General features: G+C 38.4%; 1 protein-coding gene across 2 annotated transcripts in view; it reads left to right on the top strand.

Moving 5' to 3' along the window:
* The window catches only part of ROS1 (ROS proto-oncogene 1, receptor tyrosine kinase), a 155,562-nt gene that overhangs the window by 83,726 nt on the left and 47,870 nt on the right, over positions 1–23,966 (top strand). For both annotated transcript variants that reach the window (XM_063724964.1, XM_063724965.1), the window contains 6 exons: positions 7,199–7,378; positions 16,077–16,279; positions 17,800–17,944; positions 18,713–18,945; positions 19,034–19,210; positions 22,988–23,156. In XM_063724964.1, the coding sequence (XP_063581034.1) occupies positions 7,199–7,378; positions 16,077–16,279; positions 17,800–17,944; positions 18,713–18,945; positions 19,034–19,210; positions 22,988–23,156 (1,107 nt within the window). The remainder of the gene's footprint in view (positions 1–7,198; positions 7,379–16,076; positions 16,280–17,799; positions 17,945–18,712; positions 18,946–19,033; positions 19,211–22,987; positions 23,157–23,966) is intronic.

The following is a 23,966-nucleotide window of genomic DNA, read 5'->3' as shown; positions in this document are numbered from 1 at the left end:
TAGTCCTCTGGGGCAGTGCACCTTCCAGTGATTGCCTCGGCATAGTGGACATGGACGAGGGGGCAGCTTGTTTCTCATTGGACAATCTTTTTTAAAGTGTCCTAGTAAACCACACTGATAACAAGCTCTATCAGGTGACTGGCCTGCTTCATTTTCTGTCCTCTCTGAACCACCAAGGTTTGTTTGTCTGAGGGCCATGACTAAGGCTGCAGCCTTTCTCTGATCTCGCTTTTCCTTTTGGGCCTGTTCCTCTTGGTCCCTATTACAGAACACCAAGGTTGCCAGGTTTAATAATGTCTCTAGATTTCGTTTAGGACCCAGGGCTTGCTTTTCGAGCTTTCTCCTGATATCTGCAGCTGATTGGGTAATAAACTTATCTTTTAGAATCAATTGACCCTCGAGTGATTCGGGTGACAGGGGAGTATATTTTCTTAAGGTCTCTCGTAGCCGCTCGAGGAAGGCAGAAGGATTTTGTTCCTTTTCCTGGGTTATGGTGGACATCATTGAATAATTCATGGGCTTTTTTCTAATTCTCCTTAGTCCTTCTAGAACACAGGTCAACAGATGTTTACGACTCCAGTCCCCATGATCTGAGTCAAGGTCCCAGTGGGGATCCATACTGGGGATGGCTTGCTGACCAGTAGGGAATTTGTCCCTTTCTTTGGCTGTCATCCTATCATTTACTTGACTAAGATACCAGGTATCTCCAAACTCTCAGGCTGCAGCTAAAGCCACATTCTTTTCATTAAAGGCCAGGGTTTGATCTAACAGTAGCATGACATCTCTCCAAGTGAGGTCAAAGGTTTGCCCTAGACCCTGTAGGACATCTATGTACCTATCAGGATCATCTGAAAACTTCCCCAGGTCTGCCTTGATCTGCTTTAAATCAGAGAGGGAGAAGGAGACATGTACCTAGGTTGGGCCAAATTCCCCTCCCCCTGCAGCTTGAAGGGGACATAACCGATAGCCCGGGGGTTTTTGTGGTCCTTTGGAGATTTCTTTGCTTATTTCCTTCTGGGCAAGGGAGATTAGAGGAGGATTATCATTAATAGGAAGGGGAGCTATAGGGAGGCTAGGATATGGGGGTAAGCTGAGGGGTCCTCCTGTGGGATGTAAATTGTAAGCTTTGCATAGTTGTGTATTCTCCCTCAATGAAAAGAAAGCTTGGACATAAGGTATTTCACTCCATTTGCCTTCCCTCTTACAGAAAAGATCAAGCTGCAGGACAGTATTGTAATTTGTACTTCCCTCAGGTGGCCATTTTTCCCCATCAGAAAGAGAATACTGGGGCCAAGCTGTAGTGCAGAAAAAAATGAGCCACCTCTTTTTCAGGGTTTGTGGGTCAAATTGGTCCCAATGGCTTAGGATGCATTTCAAGGGTGAGCCTGTTGATGCCTGAGTGTTTCCCATCTGAAAGACAAAACTGCCCGTGGTTTTGGTTTGTTTTGTTTCTCTCCCTGCCCAAGAACCCGCAATGATCCCTGGACCCTGCTGATTGGAATAGTTGCGCTCACCGACGCAGCAGCAGAAACAACCCCTGCCCAAGAACCCGCAACGATCCCTGGACCCTGCTGATCGGAATAGTTGCACTCACTGATGCAGCAGCAGAAACAACCCCTGCCCAAGAACCCTCAATGATCCCTGGACCCTGCTGATCGGAATAGTTGTGCTCACCGACGCAGCAGCAGAAACACTAGATATCCTCCCAGACCACATGGAGGACCGAGGAAGGTCGGATTTAGTGGTCCTTACCGACACATTCTCGAAAACCTGCACCCTTGCCTGTCCTCCTAGACCACAAGGAGGACCGACCGAGAAAAATCAGATTTAGTGGCCCTTACCGACGCATTCTCAAAAACCTGTTAGAATCCTAAGCATTCTCCTGTTAGCATTGGGACTTTACCCCATCCTATAAAGATGTTATGCCCCAAAAATGAAGTGGAGGGCCATACCCTGAGGGAGGGAAAGGATCTCCAGGGCTGGAGAAGTGACACCTTTTGTCCTTACTTATATGAATAGGAAGGATACAATTTCTGAGGCTCCCCATATCTTAGCTGCAGGAATAGCTTTTGTTAGGCCTGTTAGTCTGAAGAGGAATCCTAAAATTCCAGGTAGTCCCCACTATGACGGGGCTTTGGGCAAAAATTATGTCTTTCTGATTGGTGAGCCCGGGTGCCTAAAGAAGGTAACAGAGTCCTGGAGTTTATACTAGAAGTCATTCTTATAGGAGAAACTAGAAAAGCACAGACAGGTAGCAATTTTTAGAAGTGGGTCTAACCTCAGAGAAGAGAGGCGAGAGGAAGTTTGTTTGGCAGGCATTAGGACCCAGAGGGCAAGGGTCAGGATAGATAGGATAGATGGGCGAGTCTCACTTGGGCGACATGCTTTTGAGTTCCGCTCATGGCCGCAGGGTCAACCAATATGTTGTTGGGACCCTGGAGCTGCATGGCTTTCCTCTCTGTCGACCCTCGGCTCAGCTCAGAAGTATAGGAAAAGTGGAAACTGGTTCTAGGCAAACCAACGGTCCCAACTCCGAAGAGTTGGGGGTTGTTAGAGAGCCTTTTCTCAGAAAGCCTGACACCCGTGTCTTTAGTCCGGCGGCCGCGCTCGTTGCTTTTAACTGGCCGACAGGTGCCCGGTATTTAGCCCCCGAATTCTAAGGAAAGATAGGACAGAATAGCAAGCAAAAGGGGTCCGATGGTACTCACTGCTTGGCGATAGGCAATTTTCTCACCACTTGGCGATAGGCGATAGTCTCTCTGCTCAGCGATTGTCTCACCGCTTGGCAATAGGTGAAAGTCCCTTTGTGGTCGCCAAAATGTGTCCAGAATTGGTGGGTTCTTGGTCTCACTGACTTCAAGAATGAAGCCGTGGACCCTCGCGGTGAGTGTTACAGCTCTTAAGGTGGCGTGTCTGCAGTTTGTTCCTTCTGATGTTCAGATGTGTTCGGAGTTTCTTCCTTCTGGTGGGTTCGTAGTCTCGCTGGCTCAGGAGTGAAGCTGCAGACCTTCGTGGTGAGTGTTACAGCTCTTAAGGCAGTGCGTCTGCAGTTGTTCGTTCCTCCTGGTGGGCTCGTGGTCTCGCTGGGTTCAGGAATGAAGCTGCAGATCTTCGCGGTGAGTGTTGCAGCTCATAAAAGCAGTGTGGACCCAAAGAGTGAGCAGTAGCAAGATTTATTGCGAAGAGCAAAAGAACAAAGCTTCCACAGTGTGGAAGGGGACCCAAGCGGGTTGCCAATGCTGGCTCGGGCAGCCTGCTTTTATTCTCTTATCTGGCTCCACCCACATCCTGCTGATTGGTAGAGCTGAGTGGCCTGATTTGACAGGGTGCTGATTGGTGCGTTTACAATCCCTGAGCTAGATACAAAGGTTCTCCATGTCCCCATCAGATTAGCTAGATACAGAGTTTTGACACACAGGTCCTCCAAGGCCCCACCAGAGCAGCTAGATACAGAGTTATCGATTGGTGCACTCACAAACCTTGAGCTAAACATAGGGTACTGATTGGTGTGTTTACAAACTTTGAGCTAGATACAGAGTGCCCATTGGTGTGTTTACAATCCCTGAGCTAGACATAAAGGTTCTCCAAGGCCCCACCAGAGCAGCTAGATACAGAGTGGCGATTGGTGCACTCACAGACTTTGAGCTAAATACAGAGTGCTGATTGGCGTGTTTACAATCCCTGAGCTAGACATAAAGGTTCTCCAAGGCCCCACCAGGGCAGCTAGCTACGGAGTGTTGATTGGTGCACTCACAGACCTTGAGCTAAATACAGAGTGCCGATTGGTGTGTTTACAATCCCTGAGCTAGACATAAAGTTTCTCCAAGGCCCCACCAGAGCAGCTAGATACAGAGTGTCAATTGGTGCACTCACAGACCTTGAGCTAAATACAGAGTGCCGATTGGTGTGTTTACAATCCCTGAGCTAGACATAAAGTTTCTCCAAGGCCCCACCAGAGCAGCTAGATACAGAGTGTCGATTGGTGCACTCACAAACCTTGAGCTAAACACACGGTGCTGATTGGTGTGTTTACAAACCTTGAGCTAGATACAGAGTGCCTGAGCTAGATATAAAGACTCTCCACGTCCTCACCAGACTCAGGAGCCCAGCTGGCTTCACCTAGTGGATCCCGCACTGGGGCTGCAGGTGGAGCTGCCTGCCAGTCCCGCGCCGTGCGCTTGCAATCCTCAGCCCTTGGGTGGTCCATGGGACTGGGCGCCATGGAGCAGGGGGCGGCCCCCATTGGGGAGGCTCGGGCTGCACAGGAACCCATTGAGGCAGGGGAAGTCTCTGGCATGGCAGGCTGCAGTCCCGAGGCCTGCCCTGCGGGAAGGCAGCTAAGGCCCGGCGAGAAATCGAGCGCAGCGCCGGTGGGCTGGCACTGCCGGGGGACCCAGTATACCCTCCACAGCTGCTGGCCCGGGTGCTAAGTCCCTCATTGCCTGGGGCCGGCAGGGCCAGCTGGCTGCTCCAAGTGTGGGGCCCGCCAAGCTCACACCCACCCGGAACTCCAGCTGGCCCACAAGCACCGCACACAACCCTGGTTCCCGCTCGCGCCTCTCCCTCCACACCTCCCTGCAAGCTGAGGGAGTGGGCTCCGGCCTTGGCCAGCCCAGAAAGGGGCTCCCACAGTGCAGCGGTGGGCTGAAGGCCTCCTCAAATGCCACCAAAATGGTAGCCCAGGCAGAGGAGGCGCCGAGAGTGAGCGAGGGCTGTGAGGACTGCCAGCAAAGTGTCACCTCTCAAGACTATCTCAAAAAAAAAATTAAAATTAAATAAAATTAAACATTTTAATCTCTCAGTCACACTAGCTAAACTTCAAGTGCTCAAAAGCCACAAATAGCTAATGGCCACTGTATTGGACAACGTAGGTATAAAACATTTCCATCATCACTGAAATCTATTGGTCACTGCTGGATTATACAGTAAAGTTTTGAAATTGCAAATATGTGTGTATGTGTTATAATTGTACATAGGTTTTGTTGATATGTCAACCAAGGCCTTTTAGAAGCAATTTCTGTGTTTAGAGGCCTTTTAGAAACAAGGCCTTTTAGAAACAATTCCTATCATTAAATAGATTTAATGATAGAGGTAATGTTTTGAATGATTCCTCCTTAGGTATATTACTTGTTTCTGTTAAACCTGTGACAAAGACCCTTTCTTTGATCAAAATGTGGTTATGCTCCTCTGAGTCCTCTTCTTGACTAGGCCTCAACCTTGGTCTTCCTGTGTCCATCCTTGCCGAGTTCAGTTTTAGCAAGAATCCTACAAAGTCAGTTTAGGAGAACCCCCTACCACTGATACCTGTTCAAGTTCTTCATCTCCCAACCTTGATGGACATTGGTCTGATTTAAGTAAGAATCCTGTTTAGGCTCTTGGCCTGCCTTTAGCAAGAATCCCATTAGTCTAATTTAACAAGGATTGCTCTATCCTGGATGCTGTCCCTGTATTTTTCCACCCAATGAATTCCTCACTCAGTTTTTTGGCTATAAAAACCCCAACTGTTATGTTGCAATATTTGTCTTTCCTAGTGTGCTATTCCACTTGTCTTAAGTCTTTCTTACCATTTTAACAAGTGTCAGAATAATTTTTTCTCTAATATTTGATACACAAGACATAAGAATTACCTAGTAGACCATTATATATGTATAAAACCTGGTCAGTTTTTCATAAACCTGTAATTAAAATCCTAAAATTAGAAAATTAGAAAGATTTTAGAAACATTTAGATGTTATGATGTTGCAAGAAATTTTTTCTTTAAAAATAGTCATGCTTAAACACTGTTTCTTTAAAAAACCCTGGTACTTTATAAGGGAGTCTGTTTAAGCTTTTGGACAATTCTGAATATTAGTTTTTTTCTTATATTTAGCCAGTCTTCTCTTCATTTCTCCCATTCATTAGTCTTAGTTCTTACCTCTAAATGTACAAAGAATAATTTAATCACTTTCCACATGATAGCCATTCAACTACGTAGAGATAACTGTTGTAGCTCATTGTAAGCATTTTTTTTTTTGAGACAGGGTCTCACTCTGTTGCCCAGGCTGGTGTGCAGTGGTGCAATCATGGTTCACTGCAGCCTCCATCTCCCAGGCTCAGGTGATCATCTTGCCTGAGCCTCCCAAGTAGCTGGGACTACAGGTGCACACTACCATGCCTCACTAATTTTAGTATTTTTTTTTTAGAGACAGGGTCTTGCTATGCTGCCCAGTCTAGTCTTGAACTCCTGGGCTCAAGCAATCTGCCTGCCTTGACCTCCCAAAGTGCTGGGATTACAGGCATGAGCCACCATGATGGAACCAAGCATTTTCTTTGGAGGAAAACTTCAAGTATCTTCAATTGCTCCCCAGGCAATGTAGCATCTAAATCTTTGTCCTAGTCGCCCTCCCGTGATTTCATTCCAGCTAGTTAATATTCTCTTAAATATTGCCCCCATAAAGACACTGCACTCTCAATGTGTTCTTGTCAGTGAAGGGAGACTCTAACTATGAAGGTCTTCTTTTTGTTGTAGCCAAAAGTGGAATCAGATTTTTAGGATGCCTGCCATTGAAAGACCATAGTCTTTTCCACGTTCGTTATTATTAAGCCAGATCGCTTTCATTCATTCATTTACAGAATTGATATGAAACTTAGATTTAGGATTTTACATTTGTTCCTATCAAATTTGAATCAATTTCCTGATTCTGTTATGATATTTTTGAATTTCAAGGCTGTAACTGAACCTGCTAGTGATGGTGATAATCATTTATTATCTGCAAAGTTGATAAATATGTTTACTATGCATTCATTCCAAACCACTGATAAAAATATTGAGAAAGGCACTGAGCCCTATGCCTATCATTTAATACTTCCCTCAGGTTGGCATTATTTGATTTTGAGTCACATAGGTGGGTTTTAAATCCTGGGTCTGCCGTTTGGTGGCCTTGAGCAGATTATTTAACTCCTTTAAACTTCAGTTTGCCTTTCCACAAAATGAGGTTAGTAATAATAGTAGTCACCTGATTGGCTTGATATGGTGCTAAAATGAGAGAACATCTCTAAAACCCTTAGTCAAATGACATAAAATAAAGGTATTTTTTAATGTTGAAATAATAGATTCAAAATTTAGCAATTATAATATAGAAGAAGAATTTCATATATTGTTTAGAGTAAAAATGTAAGATATTAATTTTGTTCTTTATATTCCTTATGTTTTTAACAGCAGGAAAAACCCTTGTTAGCTTAACTGTGGATGGAGATTTTATGTACTGGATCATCACAGCAAAGGATAGCACACAGATTTATCAAGCAAAGAAAGGAAATGGGGCCATCGTCTCCCAGGTGAAGGCCCTAAGGAGTAGGCATATCTTGGCTTACAGTTCAGTTATGCAGCCTTTTCCAGGTAATAAAGTCACGTTCGTAATCAGCTTGTTCTCCCAATTTAGGGTCAGAAAAATCTCATAATATCTCCTTCTCCAAGGCTGTCCCTTTAGCCCCTTTGTTGTGCTCTCATCCTTGCTCCAAACTCTGCCAGTCTTTAGTGTGCACTGTGATTGCTGTTTGCCCTGGATCACAAATTACTTCTATGTGTAAACACAGCTCAGGGTGTGGGCAACTTTATACATGGGAAACCTGCGTCCTGTTGTTCTCTCTGCCTGTCCTCTTTCTCTTCTCAGTCCCATAATTTCTCTTCTTTCTCTTATTTCTCCTTTGCTGATATTTTAGGCCTCCCAGTGGTGTCAAAAAGCATTGCATACAACCTCGTTTTCAAAGTAACGGGTCATACTTCTGTTACTATGCAGTATGCAGTATTAGGTATCAAATCATTAAGTATTAATATATACTGTTAAAATATGTAGTACCATTTAACATGAGTAAGCCTGTGCTACCATTTTTATTAAGTTTTTATCTTTTTAAAAAAAAGTCACTGATGAAGTTTTTAGTGTTATGCCCCTCATCCTACTTTTCCCATAAACTGTGAATTTTATTGTGTGATTTGTATACTGCAATGATTCCTAGGAAGGCATGTATCATGTTATAGCAGAATTGACTATATATTTTCTACTGACAGTCATAATAAAACATTGTTGAAATCTAAAAACCATACAAACAAAAACAAAAACAGTATTGCCAAAAAAATTAGCTGGGCATAGTGGCGGGTGCCTGTAGTCCCAGCTACTCGGGAGGCTGAGGCAGGAGAATGGATTGAACCTGGGAGGCGGAGCTTGCAGTGAGCCCAGATTGCACCACTGCACTCCAGCCTGGGCGACTGAGCGAGACTCGTCTGAAAACAAAAACAAAAACAGAATTGCATGGCCTCATTGGTATTTTGTCAAGGCTGTCTTTGTCACTAAGGTGCAAATATCATTCTAAATTAACTATAACTCTCCTCTGGAGAGGGACAGATATGAATGACATAAACTCCCTTTGTTTAAATGTTTTCAGTTATAAAATATGTAAATTGAGAAATGTTAAAATTTATAAATAAAGCCTACTTTGTATTTTTGTAAAATAATTTATTTTTCACTTTGAGAAATTTAAGAGATTTTAAAAGTTCATGTGGCTTCTGGTTTCTGGCCCAGAAACTTAGAAATTGCCACTCCACCCAAAAACAAGTAAAAGGCTGAGCAAACTGAAAACTTAACAGCTCTTCTTGGATCCACAAGAGAAGTGAGGTCACAGAGCAAACTGCTGTCCCCAGTTGGAAAGACAGATTGGTAAATGCAGAGAATTACAACTTACCAGAGCAAAAACCCATGAGCTGAAATCTTTTTAGAAAGCAGTGTTAGTGGTAGAAAAATCTAAACTGTAATTGATGAATTGCTTGAGGCTCAGTGTGGATAACTCTGAGAGTTAGAAACTCGAGGGGCATCCAGTTATAGGGGGGCTTCATTTTATGAGTTTTACCTCCAGGAGCTTTAACTGGTTTTTTTCTTAGAAAATCTCCTTGTGCTTCCCACAGAGAAAAGGGAAAAGGAAAAATTTTGAAAGGCATCAGAGCATTCTGTTCTTCTTAACAAGGTCTGCATTCAAGATACACTAATCACAGCTGGACCTGCTCAGGTTTTATCAGAGCTTAATTGACCTGGGCAAAGAGAAGTGCCCAACCCCAGCCCACTCCAGCCGTTGTGTCCCACCTAAGTGGGGTGGGGGGACTGAAAAGAACCTGTGAAGTTCACAGTCGAAAAGCAAAGCAAAAACCCACTTGAAGTTAACTGAGATCTAATCTAACACTATAAAATGCCTCCCCTCCCCCTATACCTTACCACCGCATTACTAAAGGCCCATTTACAGCAGTTGCTTTCACCCAGTACAGCATATTCAGCTATCAAGAAAAAATTACAAGGCATACTACAAGATTGAAGAGATAGAGGAACTATCACAATCAGATTTAAATATGGCAGGGATGTTAGAATTATCAGACTGAGAATTTAAAACAACTATGATTAATATGCTAGGGACTCTAATGGATAAAGTAGTCAGTATACAAGAACAGATGGTCAATGTGAGCAAAGATATGGATATTTGAGGAAAAAAAAGAAATGTTAGAGATAAAAACACTGTAGCATATGAAGAATGTTTGATGGGCTTAATAGTAGACTGGATGTGGCTGGGGAAGGAATCTCTGAGCTTGAAAATATCTCAATAGAAACCTGCAAAACTATAAAGGTAAAAAAAAAAAAAGGAAAAAAACCGGAACAGAATATTCAAGAACTGTGGGGAAACTACAAAAAGTGTAAGATAGGTATAATATGAATACTAGAAAAAGAAGAGAGAAAGGAACAGAAGAAATATTTGGAAGAAATATTTGGAACAATAATGACGGATAATTTCCCCAGATTAATGTCAGATACCAAACTACAGGTATGGGAAGCTCAAAGAATACCAAGAAGGATAAATGCCAAAATCTACACTAGGCCTATCATATTCAAACTGCAGAAAACCAAAGATAAAGAAAAAAAGTTCTGAAAGAAGCCAGAGGAAAAAATACTTTACCTATGGAGAACAAAAATAAGAATTCTATCCAACTTCTCCTCAGAAACTATATAAGCAAGAAGAGAGAAAAGTAAAATATTTAAAATGTTGAGAGAAAAAAACACTAACCTAGAATTCCATACCCTGGAAATTATCCTTCAAAAGAGAAGGCGCAATAAAGACATTCTTGGACAAAAACTGAGAGAATTTGTTATCAGTAGACCTGCTTTGGAAGACATGTTAAAAGAAGTTCTTTAGAAAGAAGAAAAATGATGTAGGTCAGAAGTGCAGATCTACATGAAGAAAGGAAGAGCATTAGAGAATAAATAAGTGAAGGTAAAGTAAAAGTTTTTGTTTTTCTTAATTGACCTAATGGATAATAGTTTGTTCAAAATAGTAATAGCAATAACATATTCAATTATATCCACTTATGTATGTATGTGTGCATATATATGTGTATATTTATATTTATATTAAGCAAAATGAATCACAGCAGTGACACAAGGGATAGAAAAGAGGACTTGGGATTATTTTGTTATTATAAGGTACTGCACACCTGTGAAGTGGTATAGTGTTGTTTGAAGGTGGACTTGGATTAGTTGTAAATATACATTGCAAATTCAAGGGCAAATCACTGAAAAATGTTTTAGAAAAGTATAACTGATTCTCAACAAAGGAGAGAAAGTAGAATCATTTAGAATTCTCAATTAAAACCACAAAAGTCAGAAAAAAAGTGGAAGACAAAAGTAGGAACAAAGAACAAGGGCAACAAATGAAAAATAATAACAAATATGGTAGATCTTAATTTAACTATATCAGTAGTCACTCTGAACATCAGTGGTCTAAATACACCAACTAAAAGACAGAGGTTGTTTGAGTGGATCAACAAACAAGACTCAACTATACATTGTCTATAAGAAACCCACTTTAAATATAAAGACACGTCATATAGATCAAAAGTAAAGGGATGGAGATAGTATATCATGCTGTCGCTAATCAAATGAAAGAAGAAACAATTTCAGACAGAGCAGACTTCAGAGCAAGGAAAGTTATAAGGGATAAAGAGGGACATTACATAATGATAAAGGGATCAGTTCTCCAAGAAGATGTAATAATCCTTAAGGCATATGTCTCTAACAACAGAGCATCAAAATACATGAGGCAACAACTGATAGAACTGCAAGAAACAGATGAAGCCACTATCACCATTGAAGACTTCATGACATCTATCTATCAGAAATGGGCAAATCCAGCAGAAAAAAAATCACTAAGGATATACTGATGAACTCAATAACACCATCAATTAATTGGCTATAATGGACATCTATCTACTATTAATAATTTTTCCAACAACAGCAGAATAAACATTCTTCTCAAGCTCACATGGAACATTCACCAAGACAGACCATAAAATACACTTCAACAAATTTAAAAGAATAGAAATCATACAATATCTGTCCTCAGACTACAATGCCATTTAACTAGAAATCAATAACTGAAAGATAGAAGGAAAATCTCAGAACACTTGGAGATTAAACAACATATTTCTAAATAACAAATGGGTAAAAGAAGAAATCTCAAATTAAAAATATTTTGAACTAAAAATGAAAACAAAACATCAAAACTTACAGGAATCAGTAAAATCAGTGCTTAGAGGGAAGTTTACAGCACTGACTGCATGTATTAAAAAAAAAGATCTGAAATTATTTAAGCTTTTACCTTAGGAAACTAGAAAAAGAAGAGTAAATTAAGTCCCAAATAATAATAAGAAACAAAACTAAAACAAAAGAAAAAAATAAAAAAGAAGTATAGCAGAAATCAATGAAATTGAAACAGGAAATCAATAGAGAAAAATAAATGAAACCAAATGCTGGCTCTTTGAAAAGATAAATAAAATTGATAAGCCTCTAGCCAGGCTAAGAAAAAAAGAGAGTGGATGCAAGTTGCTAATAGTAGAAATGAAGGCGGGGACATCTCTATAGAACCCATGGAGATTAAAAGGATAATCAAGGAATACTATTAACAACTCTATGCTCACAAATTTAACAACCTAGATGAAATGGACCAATTCTTTTAAAAACACAATATGCCGAAACTCACAGAAGAAGAAATAGACAATCTGAATATGTCCACATCTATTAAATAAGTGGAATCAATAATTAATAGCCTTCTGAAACAGAAAGCACCTGGGCCAGATGGATTCAATGGTGCATTCTACCAAACATTTATGGGAAAATTATACCATCTCTACAATGTCTTTCAGAAAATTGAACCAGAGGGACTACTTCCAATTAGGCCAATGAATGAGTTTATTCTAGGCCAGAATTACCCTAAAACCAAAACTAGACAAATATATTACAAGAAAAGAAAATTTTAGACCAGTATCTCTCTTGAACATTGCAAGAATTGCAAAAGTCCTGAACAAAATATTAGCAAATCAAATCGAGCAATATATTAAAATAGTTTTGTATCACAGTCAATTGGGATTTATCCCAGCTATACAAGTTTGAGTCAACATTTGAAAATCAATTAATGTAGTCCACTACATCAACAGACTAAAGAGGAAAAATCAGGTGATCACGTTGATAGATGCAGAAAATGCTTTTGACAAAATTCAACACCAATTCATGATGAAAAAAACCTCAGCAAACTAAGAATAGGGGTAACTTCCTTGAGAAAGAACACGTATAAAAAACTTGTTGTTAACGTCATTACTTAATAGTGAGAAATCAGAGGCTTTCTCTCTAAATCAGAAACAAGGTAAGGATGTTCCCTCTCCCAATTTCTTTTCAACATTGCAGTGGAAGTCACAGCATGCAACAATACAAGAAAAGGTATACTGATTGGGAATGAAGAAATAACGCTGTCTTTGTTCACAGATGACATGATCATCTATGTAGAAAATCTGAAAGAATTGACAAAAAGACTCCTGGAACTCATAAGTGATTATAGCAAGTTTGCAGGACACAAGGTTAATATACAAAAGTCAATCACTTTCCTGTATACCAGCAATGGACAAGTGGAATTTGAAATTTAACACACAGTATCATTTACATTAACACCCACAGAAAATGAAATACTTAGGTATAAATCTAATAGCATATGCACAAAAATCTATATGAGAAAAACTACAAAACTCTGATGAAAGAAGTCAAAGTACTAAAGTGTAGAGATATTCCATGTTCATAGATAGGAAGACTCAATATTGTCAAGATGTCATTTCTTCTCAACTTATCTATAGATTCAATAAAATCCCAATGAAAGTCCCAGCTAAAGTTATTTTGTGGATATTAACAAACTGATTCTAAAGTTTACATGGCAAGGCAAAAGACCTAGAATAGGTAGGTAGCACAGTATTGAAGGAGAAGAACAAAGTTGGGGAAGGCTGATATCAACTATACGACATTCTGGGAAAGTAAAAAACTATGTAGACAGTAATAAGATCAGTAGTTGCGAGAAGGCTGGGGGAAGAAGTGGTGAATAGACGGAGCACAGAGGACTTTGAAGGCAGTGGAACTATTCTATGTGATACTATAATGGTGGATACAGATCATTACACATTTGTCCAAACCCGTAAAATGTACAACACAAAATTGAACTCTAATGTAAACTAAGGACTTTGGGTGATAATGATGTCATTGTGGGCTCATTGATTGTAACAAATGTACCACTTTGGTAGGGGTATTGATAATGGGGGAAAGTTATGCATGTGTGGAGAAAAGGAGTATCTGGGAAATCTTGGTACATTCCTCTCAATTTTGCTGTGAACCTAAAACTGCACTAAAAAATAAAGTCTTACCAAAAAAAAGAAGTCCACGCAGTATCTGAGGTTGAAAGACACACACACATAACCTCCCCCTAGCCCCATACACAAACACGCTCCAAAATGAAGTCCTAAGAGTAGCATGAGTTTTTTTTTTTTTTTTAACTGGGACTCATTAAGAATATGATTAATACTCATTTATTTTCTTTTAAAAAATGGAGTCAATTTTATGTTGCTAGTTTCTAGGTACATTATTAAGAGTACTTTACCTCCATCTGCTGGAAATTTTAAGCAATTACAAGTTACTTTGGTCCTTTCTTTCTGAAGGCATTCAATTATCTTCAAAATGTATGGGATAAAAAAAAAAAGTAAGGGAAAAACCTGTCTTTCTGTCCTGAATAATGTTTCTGACACTTCAACATGTCATATTATATCAGTTAAATAAAAGAATGACAAAATTACCAATGACCTTTGAATTAGATAATTGCTCTGATTGCTCACATGTGTATCCCATTCTCTGTTCAGATCAGAAATCAGTACAAACTGAATATATTGGATAAATATTGGTTGAACTGGAGAGTGGTTCATCTTGTAACTTTAGTAAGGTTATCCATCTCCAAACCCCTATACTTTCCAAATGTCCTCAAACTTAGGTTCACAGTGCCCTTGACACTGTTGTTGGAGATTTTTGATGTACTTCTAATTTTAAACATTTTTTCCTGCATTTTGGAATTCATATTTGGAATTCCCAGACCAGGCCAGCATTATTTTCTCTAATTTTTCATTTTAGTCTCAGTAATGATGATAGTAATAGCTAACATTTATTTAATGTTCTTACCATGTGCTAGGGATAGAGTGATATATAAATATCTGTAAAGCAGGCTATTGTCTCTGTTTACAAAAGAGCTGGAGTAACCTTCCCAAGACCAAAAAGTTAGTAAGTGAAGGAGCTGGCTTCATCAAATTATTTGTCACTTAGACGTTTACCCCCTAATTTTCTTACTTGCTGAATGCCAAGGATGTATTTCATATGTGGCTAATATGAATTCATAAGGATCGACAACACTTACTAAATACCTAATATATGTTCAGGCACCCTCCTGGGGCTCTGGGGGAACAAAGATAATTCAAGCACAGTCTCAGCCAAAGATACTTACATTCTGGTGCTAGATGAAGAAAAGAAAGCAGCAAAAGAAAACCAAAACCAAAATCACATGTGGCTAGTGCACTGGTAGAAGAACACGTGAAGTGGAGTGAGGACAGAGAGGAGATGTCCTTCACCTGGAACAGGAAGGCAGAAGGGGCTTCCCAGGAAAAATGATGCATGAACTGTGGCTTAAGTAAGGTTAGGCAGATGGGGAAGATCATTCCAACCTGAAGAGACTACCTATGTGAAGGGTTGGAGGGGTAGAAGTCCTGCAATGTGTAGATAGTGTACTGTGGTTAGAGTGAAGGATGGTTTTGCATAGCAGAGATTGGATATGTGGGCAGGAGCCAGATTGCACAGTGCCACGCACAATGAGTTAAAGAGTTGGCTAACTGGTGTAAGATTGTTAGATTTCATATTAAAATCATATGTGGAGTTATTTGCATATTATGTAATTATGCTGCATTTTTAAGTGATGTTTTACATCAAGACTGAGAGTGAATAGGTCAAGAAGTTGTGTTCAGCTGCAAGTGACAGATTTGTGATTTTTCGAGGCTTAAGCCTGCAGTATGGTTGCGCTACTGCACTGCTCTGGGACAGACCATTCCCATTGTAGTCTCTGTGACTGGGGCTCCCTGTAGTTGTGCAGCGTGCAATGTGTTTGGTTGTAAACGGTGGCCAGGGAGCTCCACAATGCCATCAATCACCTGGACTTGATCTTTCCCCAAACTTCCTTAGTGAGTCCTTTATTCAATTCTCACAAGGTGGCTGCCGCCCCTCTTGCATAGTGTCCGCCTCCTGGGTTGGGGGAGGGTGAAGGACAGAGGTGTGCCACAGTGATAAGCACATCTGACTAACCAGATCGTGTCACATGATTGTCTGGGCTGCAATCAAACTTCAGAAACAGGTTTTCCTCCCAGCATGCTGCCCTGGACAATATCAGATATATATGAACTTGAAGAAAAGGAGAGGACATTGGGTAGACTGTAGCAGTACATACTACACATACCACATACAGTATCAAGCTGCAGCCATTTTTGTTTCTTCAAAGAGAATATTATTTCAAATCATTTTCATATTTATCTTTTCAAGCAAAAGTTATGTATGCTCTACAAATTTCTTTCTAACCTTTGATATTATTCTTGTTAAAAATCTGCTTTTCCTCTCATGTGTATATGTATAGATATTTAATCTTTTGGTTTCTTCTTATTTTAGATAAAGCGTTTCTGTCTCTAGCTTCAGACACTGTGGAACCAACTATACTTAATGCCACTAACACTAGCCTCACAATCAGATTACCTCTGGCCAAGACAAACCTCACATGGTATGGCATCACCAGCCCTACTCCAACATACTTGGTTTATTATGCAGAAGTTAATGACAGGAAAAACAGCTCTGACTTGAAATATAGAATTCTGGTAAGATTGGAACTAGTGGTCTTTGCCTTTTCACGAGATGTTCTTTTTCGATATAAAATTATGAGCCATAGTAAAGTATTTCCTATATGTTCTGAAATGGACTAGTATGCAACTTTTTTACAGCTAATGATTCATCAAAACATATTGTGTTCTAGTTTTCTTGACTGGGAGTAAGTTAAGCTTCAAGGAAGTATATCAACTCTTGCCCATTGATGGATTTCCATGGTAACAGTTTTCTGAGTGTCCAGAAAGAATTGGGTTTATTCCCCTCTCTGATTATCTAATTATCCTCAGAGAGAGTGATAGAGACTTATTTTTGCGGCCTATGGAGCAGACTGAAGATTGAGGAGTAAGAAATGAACTGGACGGAAAGAACATTGCCTTATACCTCTTCTCCACAGCATTTATCTAATATAAAAATTGTACATTATATTTTGTCTTTTGTTTCCTATGTGCAGAGAAATGTACTGCTATGCAGATACTGTTTTTAGTCATCATTGTATGCCTAGCACTTGGCACAGTTATTGGCACTGTGTAGGCATTCACTAGATATTTCTTGAATTAATTGGCACTATTCATTCAATCATTGAATGATGAAATGTATTCATTAGTATTTCAGTTGTCTTAGTGATGGAATCACATATATCCAATATTTTGCTTTGTGCTTGGCTTTATTTAGCCTGTTCAAAAGGTGAAATTGACTAACTATTGGACGTTAAACACTATATGTTTTCCCATAAAGTGTATGTAATTTTTCATTACTTCCTTAATTTTGTCTAATTAATAACCCTTTTCACACATTTCTAAAATAAGTAATTTCAGATAGATTAGATCATTTGGCTGGTCAAGATTGGACTTGCAGCACTGGACATGTCTTTATTAAATTTAATCTATCTTACTGTCTTCCTATTGATTAACAGTGGTCTAAGACAGTGGTTCTCAACCTTGGCGGCACATTAAAGCTTTAAAAAAAAAAAAAAAAACACTGTGCATCTAGGCTTCACCCCAGATAACTCAATCAGAATCTCTGGCAATAGAACCCAGGCATAGTAGTTTCTTAAAACTTCCCAGATGATAGCAAAGTATAAAAAAAGTTGAGAACCATTGGTCTAAGGAAAGTCTTTTTACTCTCTTAAACTTTATTTCTAAGAATGATTAGATAATATAAAAATATTTTATTGTATTCACATATGTGTCACATGTTTTCTACCATCTTGCTGAATTTCTAATACAATGTTAATGAAATAGTGTCCTCTTCTAGGAATTTAACTTCCCATGTGAAATGATTTATGCCACAAAACCAACTGAGGGCTACCAATCATTTGGTATTTATTCTTGGAAATATTGAACAACTCGGGTCTGGGTAGATTGGACAGTGGTATTACCATTAATAATCCAGAATTTAAAATAAATTAACTTTTTTGAGCCTTTAACTTTGTTCTCTCTTTGATTAAATAATTTCTACCAATTTGTATAAAATGTTAAGAATAAGATATTGATTTTTAAAAAATCAATTACAGGAATTTCAGGACAGTATAGCTCTTATTGAAGATTTACAACCATTTTCAACATACATGATACAGATAGCTGTAAAAAATTATTATTCAGATCCTTTGGAACATTTACCACCAGGAAAAGAGATTTGGGGAAAAACTAAAAATGGAGGTAAGTTATGGGCTTGGTGTGGGTTTCTCAAGCAGAATATTGTGATATATGTGATGTGTACGTCGATGTTTATTTTTTAAAATCTGAATGCGAAGTAATTTTAGTAAGCTTTTTTAAGTTTAATAAGAAAAATGTGTTTGTAGAAAACTTTGACCTGACTCTTATTCTAACCCCTGAAGTTGACTAATAATATTCTATCAAAATAGAAAGCAACTAGGAGGTAAAACATTGAAATCAATATTGTTTGACCAAGAAACACATTATTTGGTCTCACCACACAGTGTCACTCTTTTTCCAGATACTCATAGGTTTCTGTACATGTGGTGAGCTGTAGAAAAACCAAGCCTTTTTTCTATGTGAATTTTACTGAGGCCTGAGGTGTAAAGTTATGCAACAGTATTGTCTTAAAGAAAATAGGTCTAAAAAGGTTTTCTAAGAACTGATGAGGTGGTGATTATTATGAGGTGATGACATTTATTTCAGATGTCTCTGATGATATTCACAAAACTCACCCAAATTTGGTATTCCCCATTAGCCATATCCTCGAGCTGGAGTCAGAGAATGATTTGGTCACTGGGCAAAAATAAGTGGGAGCCTTTTAGGCAGTCTGTTAACCTACGATTATAGAAGAGGCTGACTTTCTTTCTGGACATCTGTTATTTATTCTACTCATACCATATGATTACTCTTCAACCCAAACTCCATTACTTCTTTCCATCTTTCAGCGCTATTGTAGCATCGTTTATCATTCCTCGCTATTTATTTCAGTACCAGAGGCAGTGCAACTCATTAATACAACTGTGCGGTCAGACACCAGCCTCATTATATCTTGGAGAGAATCTCACAAGCCAAATGGACCTAAAGAATCAGTCCGCTATCAGTTGGCAATCTCACACCTGGCCCTAATTCCTGAAACTCCTCTAAGACAAAGTGAATTTCCAAATGGAAGGCTCACTCTCCTTGTTACTAGACTGTCTGGTGGAAATATTTATGTATTAAAGGTACAGTGAGTCTACTAGGCACTCTTTATTGTCATTCTCAAGTGCAAGGCTCTCAAAAGGTTAAACAATTGTTCTTTTTTACCAAAAGGTTCTTGCCTGCCACTCTGAGGAAATGTGGTGTAAAGAGAGTCATCCTGTCACTGTGGAAATGTTTAACACACCAGAGAAACCTTATTCCTTGGTTCCAGAGAACACTAGTTTGCAATTTAATTGGAAGGCTCCATTGAATGTTAACCTCATCAGATTTTGGGTTGAACTACAGAAGGTAGACTTTTAATGCAAGTCTTTATTTTATGATATAGAATAAATTGGAAAGGCCTTTTTCATGCATCTAGAACATGCTCATGTATAAATAAACAATATATTTGACAACTTTCATTGATTTATGTTTGGCATGCAGAAGCAGTAAGTTATACAGACTAATTTCTGTTGGGAAGAATTCTCAGGGAAATTAATTTGCTTTTAAAAGGCTTTATGTAAAAGGGTGTAAGTTATAGTGTACTAATTTTGTAATATTTTACTTAGTTTAGATGTTAGCATGGTTCTCTGGTTTAAAGTCCATAGTAACTTGGTGTTTTCTATGAAAAAAAAAAGAAAAAGAACTGAAGAAACAGAAAACCAAAACCTTGTTTAGAAATGTTCTTTTCATCATTTAAGGGCTGTGCAGTAACAAGAGAGAAGTAAACCATAAAACCAGCTTATTCTAAAGTAGTTTCGTTGTTGGCTTGCAAACTTTAAATGATTCCTTATCCAAAACTTTTCATGCTTTAACCAATAAGAAAGCACCCACTAAATTTTAAGGCATCAATTTACCTGGTTAATTCATTGATGGGGAAAGCCTACATTGACTTTTATGGTGATAAACTTAAAATTGATTATTAAGTTTTTATAATTGCTACTTGTTATTTTAACTATTATATATTTGCATGTGCATGTTTGTATATTTCTGGGCCTATGTATGTGTACACATTTTTAAAGATTAGTTAGAAATGTTTTGTTCAGTGGTAAGTCAAAAAGCAAATCAGTATAATCATGGCCTCACTACTTCTTAAAAATGCAGTTATTCCCCAGGATGTTTAAAAATTATTATGTAAGGTATTTTTGTGATCTTATACTTTATAGATAAAAACTGTGAAAACTGTGGAACAACACTGAATATTGAGTTGATAAACTCAAAGGCCATAGTTTCATTGGACTTTTTCCGTTGAGCATGTTTCTGATGATTTGTTGCCTGTCTAAAAAATTGCCACCTTATAAAAATGCAGTTAAATTGGAGAAACTGGAGGAGTGCCTTTTAAAAAGACATCTATTTTAGTAAACTTAATGCAGTTCAGTCTAAAACCAAGAGGAAGGATGTAAAGTTCATTTCCAAGATTATCAAAGAAATGAAATGGGAAAAGACTTCAGAGATAATTGACACCCTAGCCTCTCATTTTATTGATCAGAAATGGAGACCTAGACAGATGCCAGATGTCACCAGGCAGAGAAAAACCCCAGGGCTGACTTCTCCCTACAGCAGTGCTATTAGGGTGCTGTCCGTGGAAGGAGGAGGAGTCATTAAGTCATCCATCCCACTCTTTAAAGTTTGGGGAGAAGGACAGCAGACAGAGATCTCCTGGTTGAGTTCTCATGACTTTCATGCAGTGCTTTTTGTTTCTAAACTTCCTCTGTTTTCACACTTGCTCAACACAGGTTCCAGGCAGACCATTTAGAAAATCATGAAGCTGCAAATACAAGATAGAGTCATTTGTACATGAGTGGCCATCTACAAATACTAACTATGAGTACAGTAAAATTCAGTGGTTCTGCAAGGGTTGATGAGTGCTATATAGTCAGAAAGTGCTGTCTCTTTTGAACAACTTGAACCTGTCTCACAATGACAGGACAGCTGGGAATAATATCGTAACTCCATACTGAAACTCTGAGGAGTGGGCAATAAAAGGGAATATTTGTCTTTCTAATTAGTAATGTTTTAGAAAGGAAACAGGAAGAAAACGATAAACTTTGTCTCTGTCATTTCTGTCAAAATTTCCTTATCTGAAAAATGAGGGAACTAGAGCACAAGGTGAAGTTTCTATCTAGATCAGGGATGTCCAATATTTTGTCTTCCCTGGGCCATACTGAAAGAACTGTCTTGGACCACATGTAAAATATACTAACAGTAACGATAGCTGATGAGCTAAACAAAATTCCCTAAAAAAATTCATAATGTTTAAAGAAAGTTTACGAATTTGGGTTGGGCTACATTCAAAGTAGTCCTGGGTCACATGTGGCCCACAAGCTGAAAGTTGGACAAGCTTGATCTAGATCTTAAATTCTATATAATATAAGAAACTCACAACAGTGTATAGAAGAAGCACATATTTTAAATGGGGAGGAAACAAATAATTTTGTTTGGTAAATTTTTTCATGGAAGCCCATTAAAATTGTGTTTTTCTCAGCTGTTCAGGCAAATCCCTAGCAGAACCATAAGTTTCTGAAGTTCCAAACTCTCAGACATCTTAGCTCACACTCCCCCTCACTCCCACCCACATAATTTGAAAATCCCTCTATGGTAGCCTTCACCCCTGCACTTGTTGGCTTCTGACAAATGGAAAGTCCTGACACCCTTGTGATTTACTGGGATATCCTGTGGCACCTCTCCAAGTTGGTGGTCTGCCCAGACATTCATTGCTGTGGTGATGCCAACACTCTACCGCTCTACCGTTTTCCAGCGGTACCCTTGGTCAAACATCTGACATTTCAAGGAGCTCTGATAATTTCTTGATGGTTTGGAATGCTGGGTTACCTAGACTATTCACTATAGGTAATTTCTCCATCAGATAATGAAGGAGACAGAACCATAAAGAGAAATTAATTTCTCTCTCTCTGAGGTTCACAGTAAATATTATGGATTCAATGCATCTGTTTCATTAAGCTATTAAGCTAAATGTCTCAGCAGGATTGATACATTTATGAGTTTAGTGCAGGCAATGTCCCTGATATCAGCAGTTCTATTTTTTAAGTTTTCATTCCTTCCATTCCCTTATTCCCCTTTCTTATTGTACATAGTGGTCTACTGACTGAAAATGCTATAGAGAATCATTCCTTACTGAATAGAAAACTAATATAAAGTATCTATTTAATGAAATGATGTGACCTCATGAGTGTTAAGTGAAAAAGAAGATATAAATTAAGTTTATTTATGGAAACTGACCTTTCTATGAAATTCTGCAGGGAAAATACACCAAGAACCCTTGACAAATTGCCATATCTTTTTGTCTTTTCCTATTTGTATGTTAAGAAATTATCATTTTCAAATAATGATACTAAGGATCCAAATATACAGATTTTTAAAAAGCAGTGTCACAGAGCAAGAAATTTCAGATAGCTGCAATTAGAGGCCCAATATCTAAAGTGGAATGAAAACAAGATTTTCTGTATTTAGCTTCTAGCCTTGCTACTCAGTAGCTTCATAATAGTGGGCAAAAGTTTTCTTCTTTTTGCTATGTAGGCTTCCAGTGTATAAAAATAAAGAATTCTGTTTACATGTCTGAAGAGGGTGTTAGGAGGAAAAAAAAAGTCTTAGTTTGTAAGTCACTGTGGACTTCTTTATCAAAATATGTAATCAAAACATGTAAAAATATTATTGCTATGAAATTAACAAATCCCTGGGATTTGAAATTACCATTGTTTTGATCCATCGTTGTCCCACAGCGATGGATTTGCATTCTTAGCCATCCTGATTAAATGTAGGTATCTACCCTTTGGGATAACAAGAAGTCATAGCTGTGAATCTTCCTCGATGATATATAGTCAGAGGTGTATGTCCCACTTTGAGCTTCTCCCATGAACAGTCATGTAAATCAGTTTATCTTGTCATAAAAAGCAAAACGACTATAGGCAGTGGGGTAATGTTTGGGATCATTCATAAAGAAGTTCTTATTCTTTATTAGAAAAGAATGCTTAAATTTTAATCACTTGCTATAAGCCTATACATTTTTGTGTTTTAAGAATATTTTCTTAGAGAAACAAAAATATTAATCGAGACTTCTTTTTCTAGTGGAAATACAATGAGTTTTACCATGTTAAAACTTCATGCAGCCAAGGTCCTGCTTATGTCTGTAATATCACAAATCTACAACCTTATACTTCATATAATGTCAGAGTAGTGGTGGTTTATAAGACGGGAGAAAATAGCACCTCACTTCCAGAAACCTTTAAGACAAAAGGTGAGTACTAACATACTCAATACTCAAAAAACTCTGTGTTTCAGTTCTTTTCTTATCACTTATTTCACTAATCCTAAAGATATATGAAATTGTTCTTTAAAAGCAGTACATTATTATTTCTAGAACTTGAATGAAGAAATTGAGAAAATATAGGAGACCTTTCAGGCAGTAATGAAATAATACTGGCTGGGTCTGGTTGGATCCTGAACTGGGCAAAATTACTTCTTCTTTCAGTATCCTTATTTCATGTCTAGCTATGACAATTTTGTGGTGATAACTATATGAAAATAGTGTTACTGAATGTTCAAAAATATTTATTGGCTACTATATTTGAGATACTAAGATGAAAAATATAAGAAGTTCATTAAAAATTAACTAGTGTTCTGAAAGATATACCTTAACTCTTGAGATGAGCTCTATAAGAATGGAAGGAACAAAGATCTAGAACAAGGAATACCATTTGACCCAGAAATTACATTACTAGTTATATACCCAAAGGAATATAAATCATTCTGTTACAAAGATACATGCACACGTATGTTCACTGTAGCACTATTCACAATAATGAATCATTTGGAATCAACCCAAATGGCAATCAGCATTAGACTGGATGAAGCAAATGTGGTACATATACACCATGGCATACTATGCAGCCGTAAAAAGGAATGAGATAATGTTTTTTGCAGGGATATGGATGAAGCTGGAAGCCATTAACCTCAGCAAACTAATGCAGGAACAGAAAACCAAACACTGCGTGTTCTCACTTACAAGTGGGAGCTGAACAATGAGAACGCATGGACACAAGGAGGG

Source organism: Pongo abelii, chromosome 5 (assembly GCF_028885655.2).
Source record: "Pongo abelii isolate AG06213 chromosome 5, NHGRI_mPonAbe1-v2.0_pri, whole genome shotgun sequence".
Classification (NCBI taxonomy): domain Eukaryota; kingdom Metazoa; phylum Chordata; class Mammalia; order Primates; family Hominidae; genus Pongo; species Pongo abelii.
This window is presented reverse-complemented; position numbering and strand designations above follow the sequence as displayed.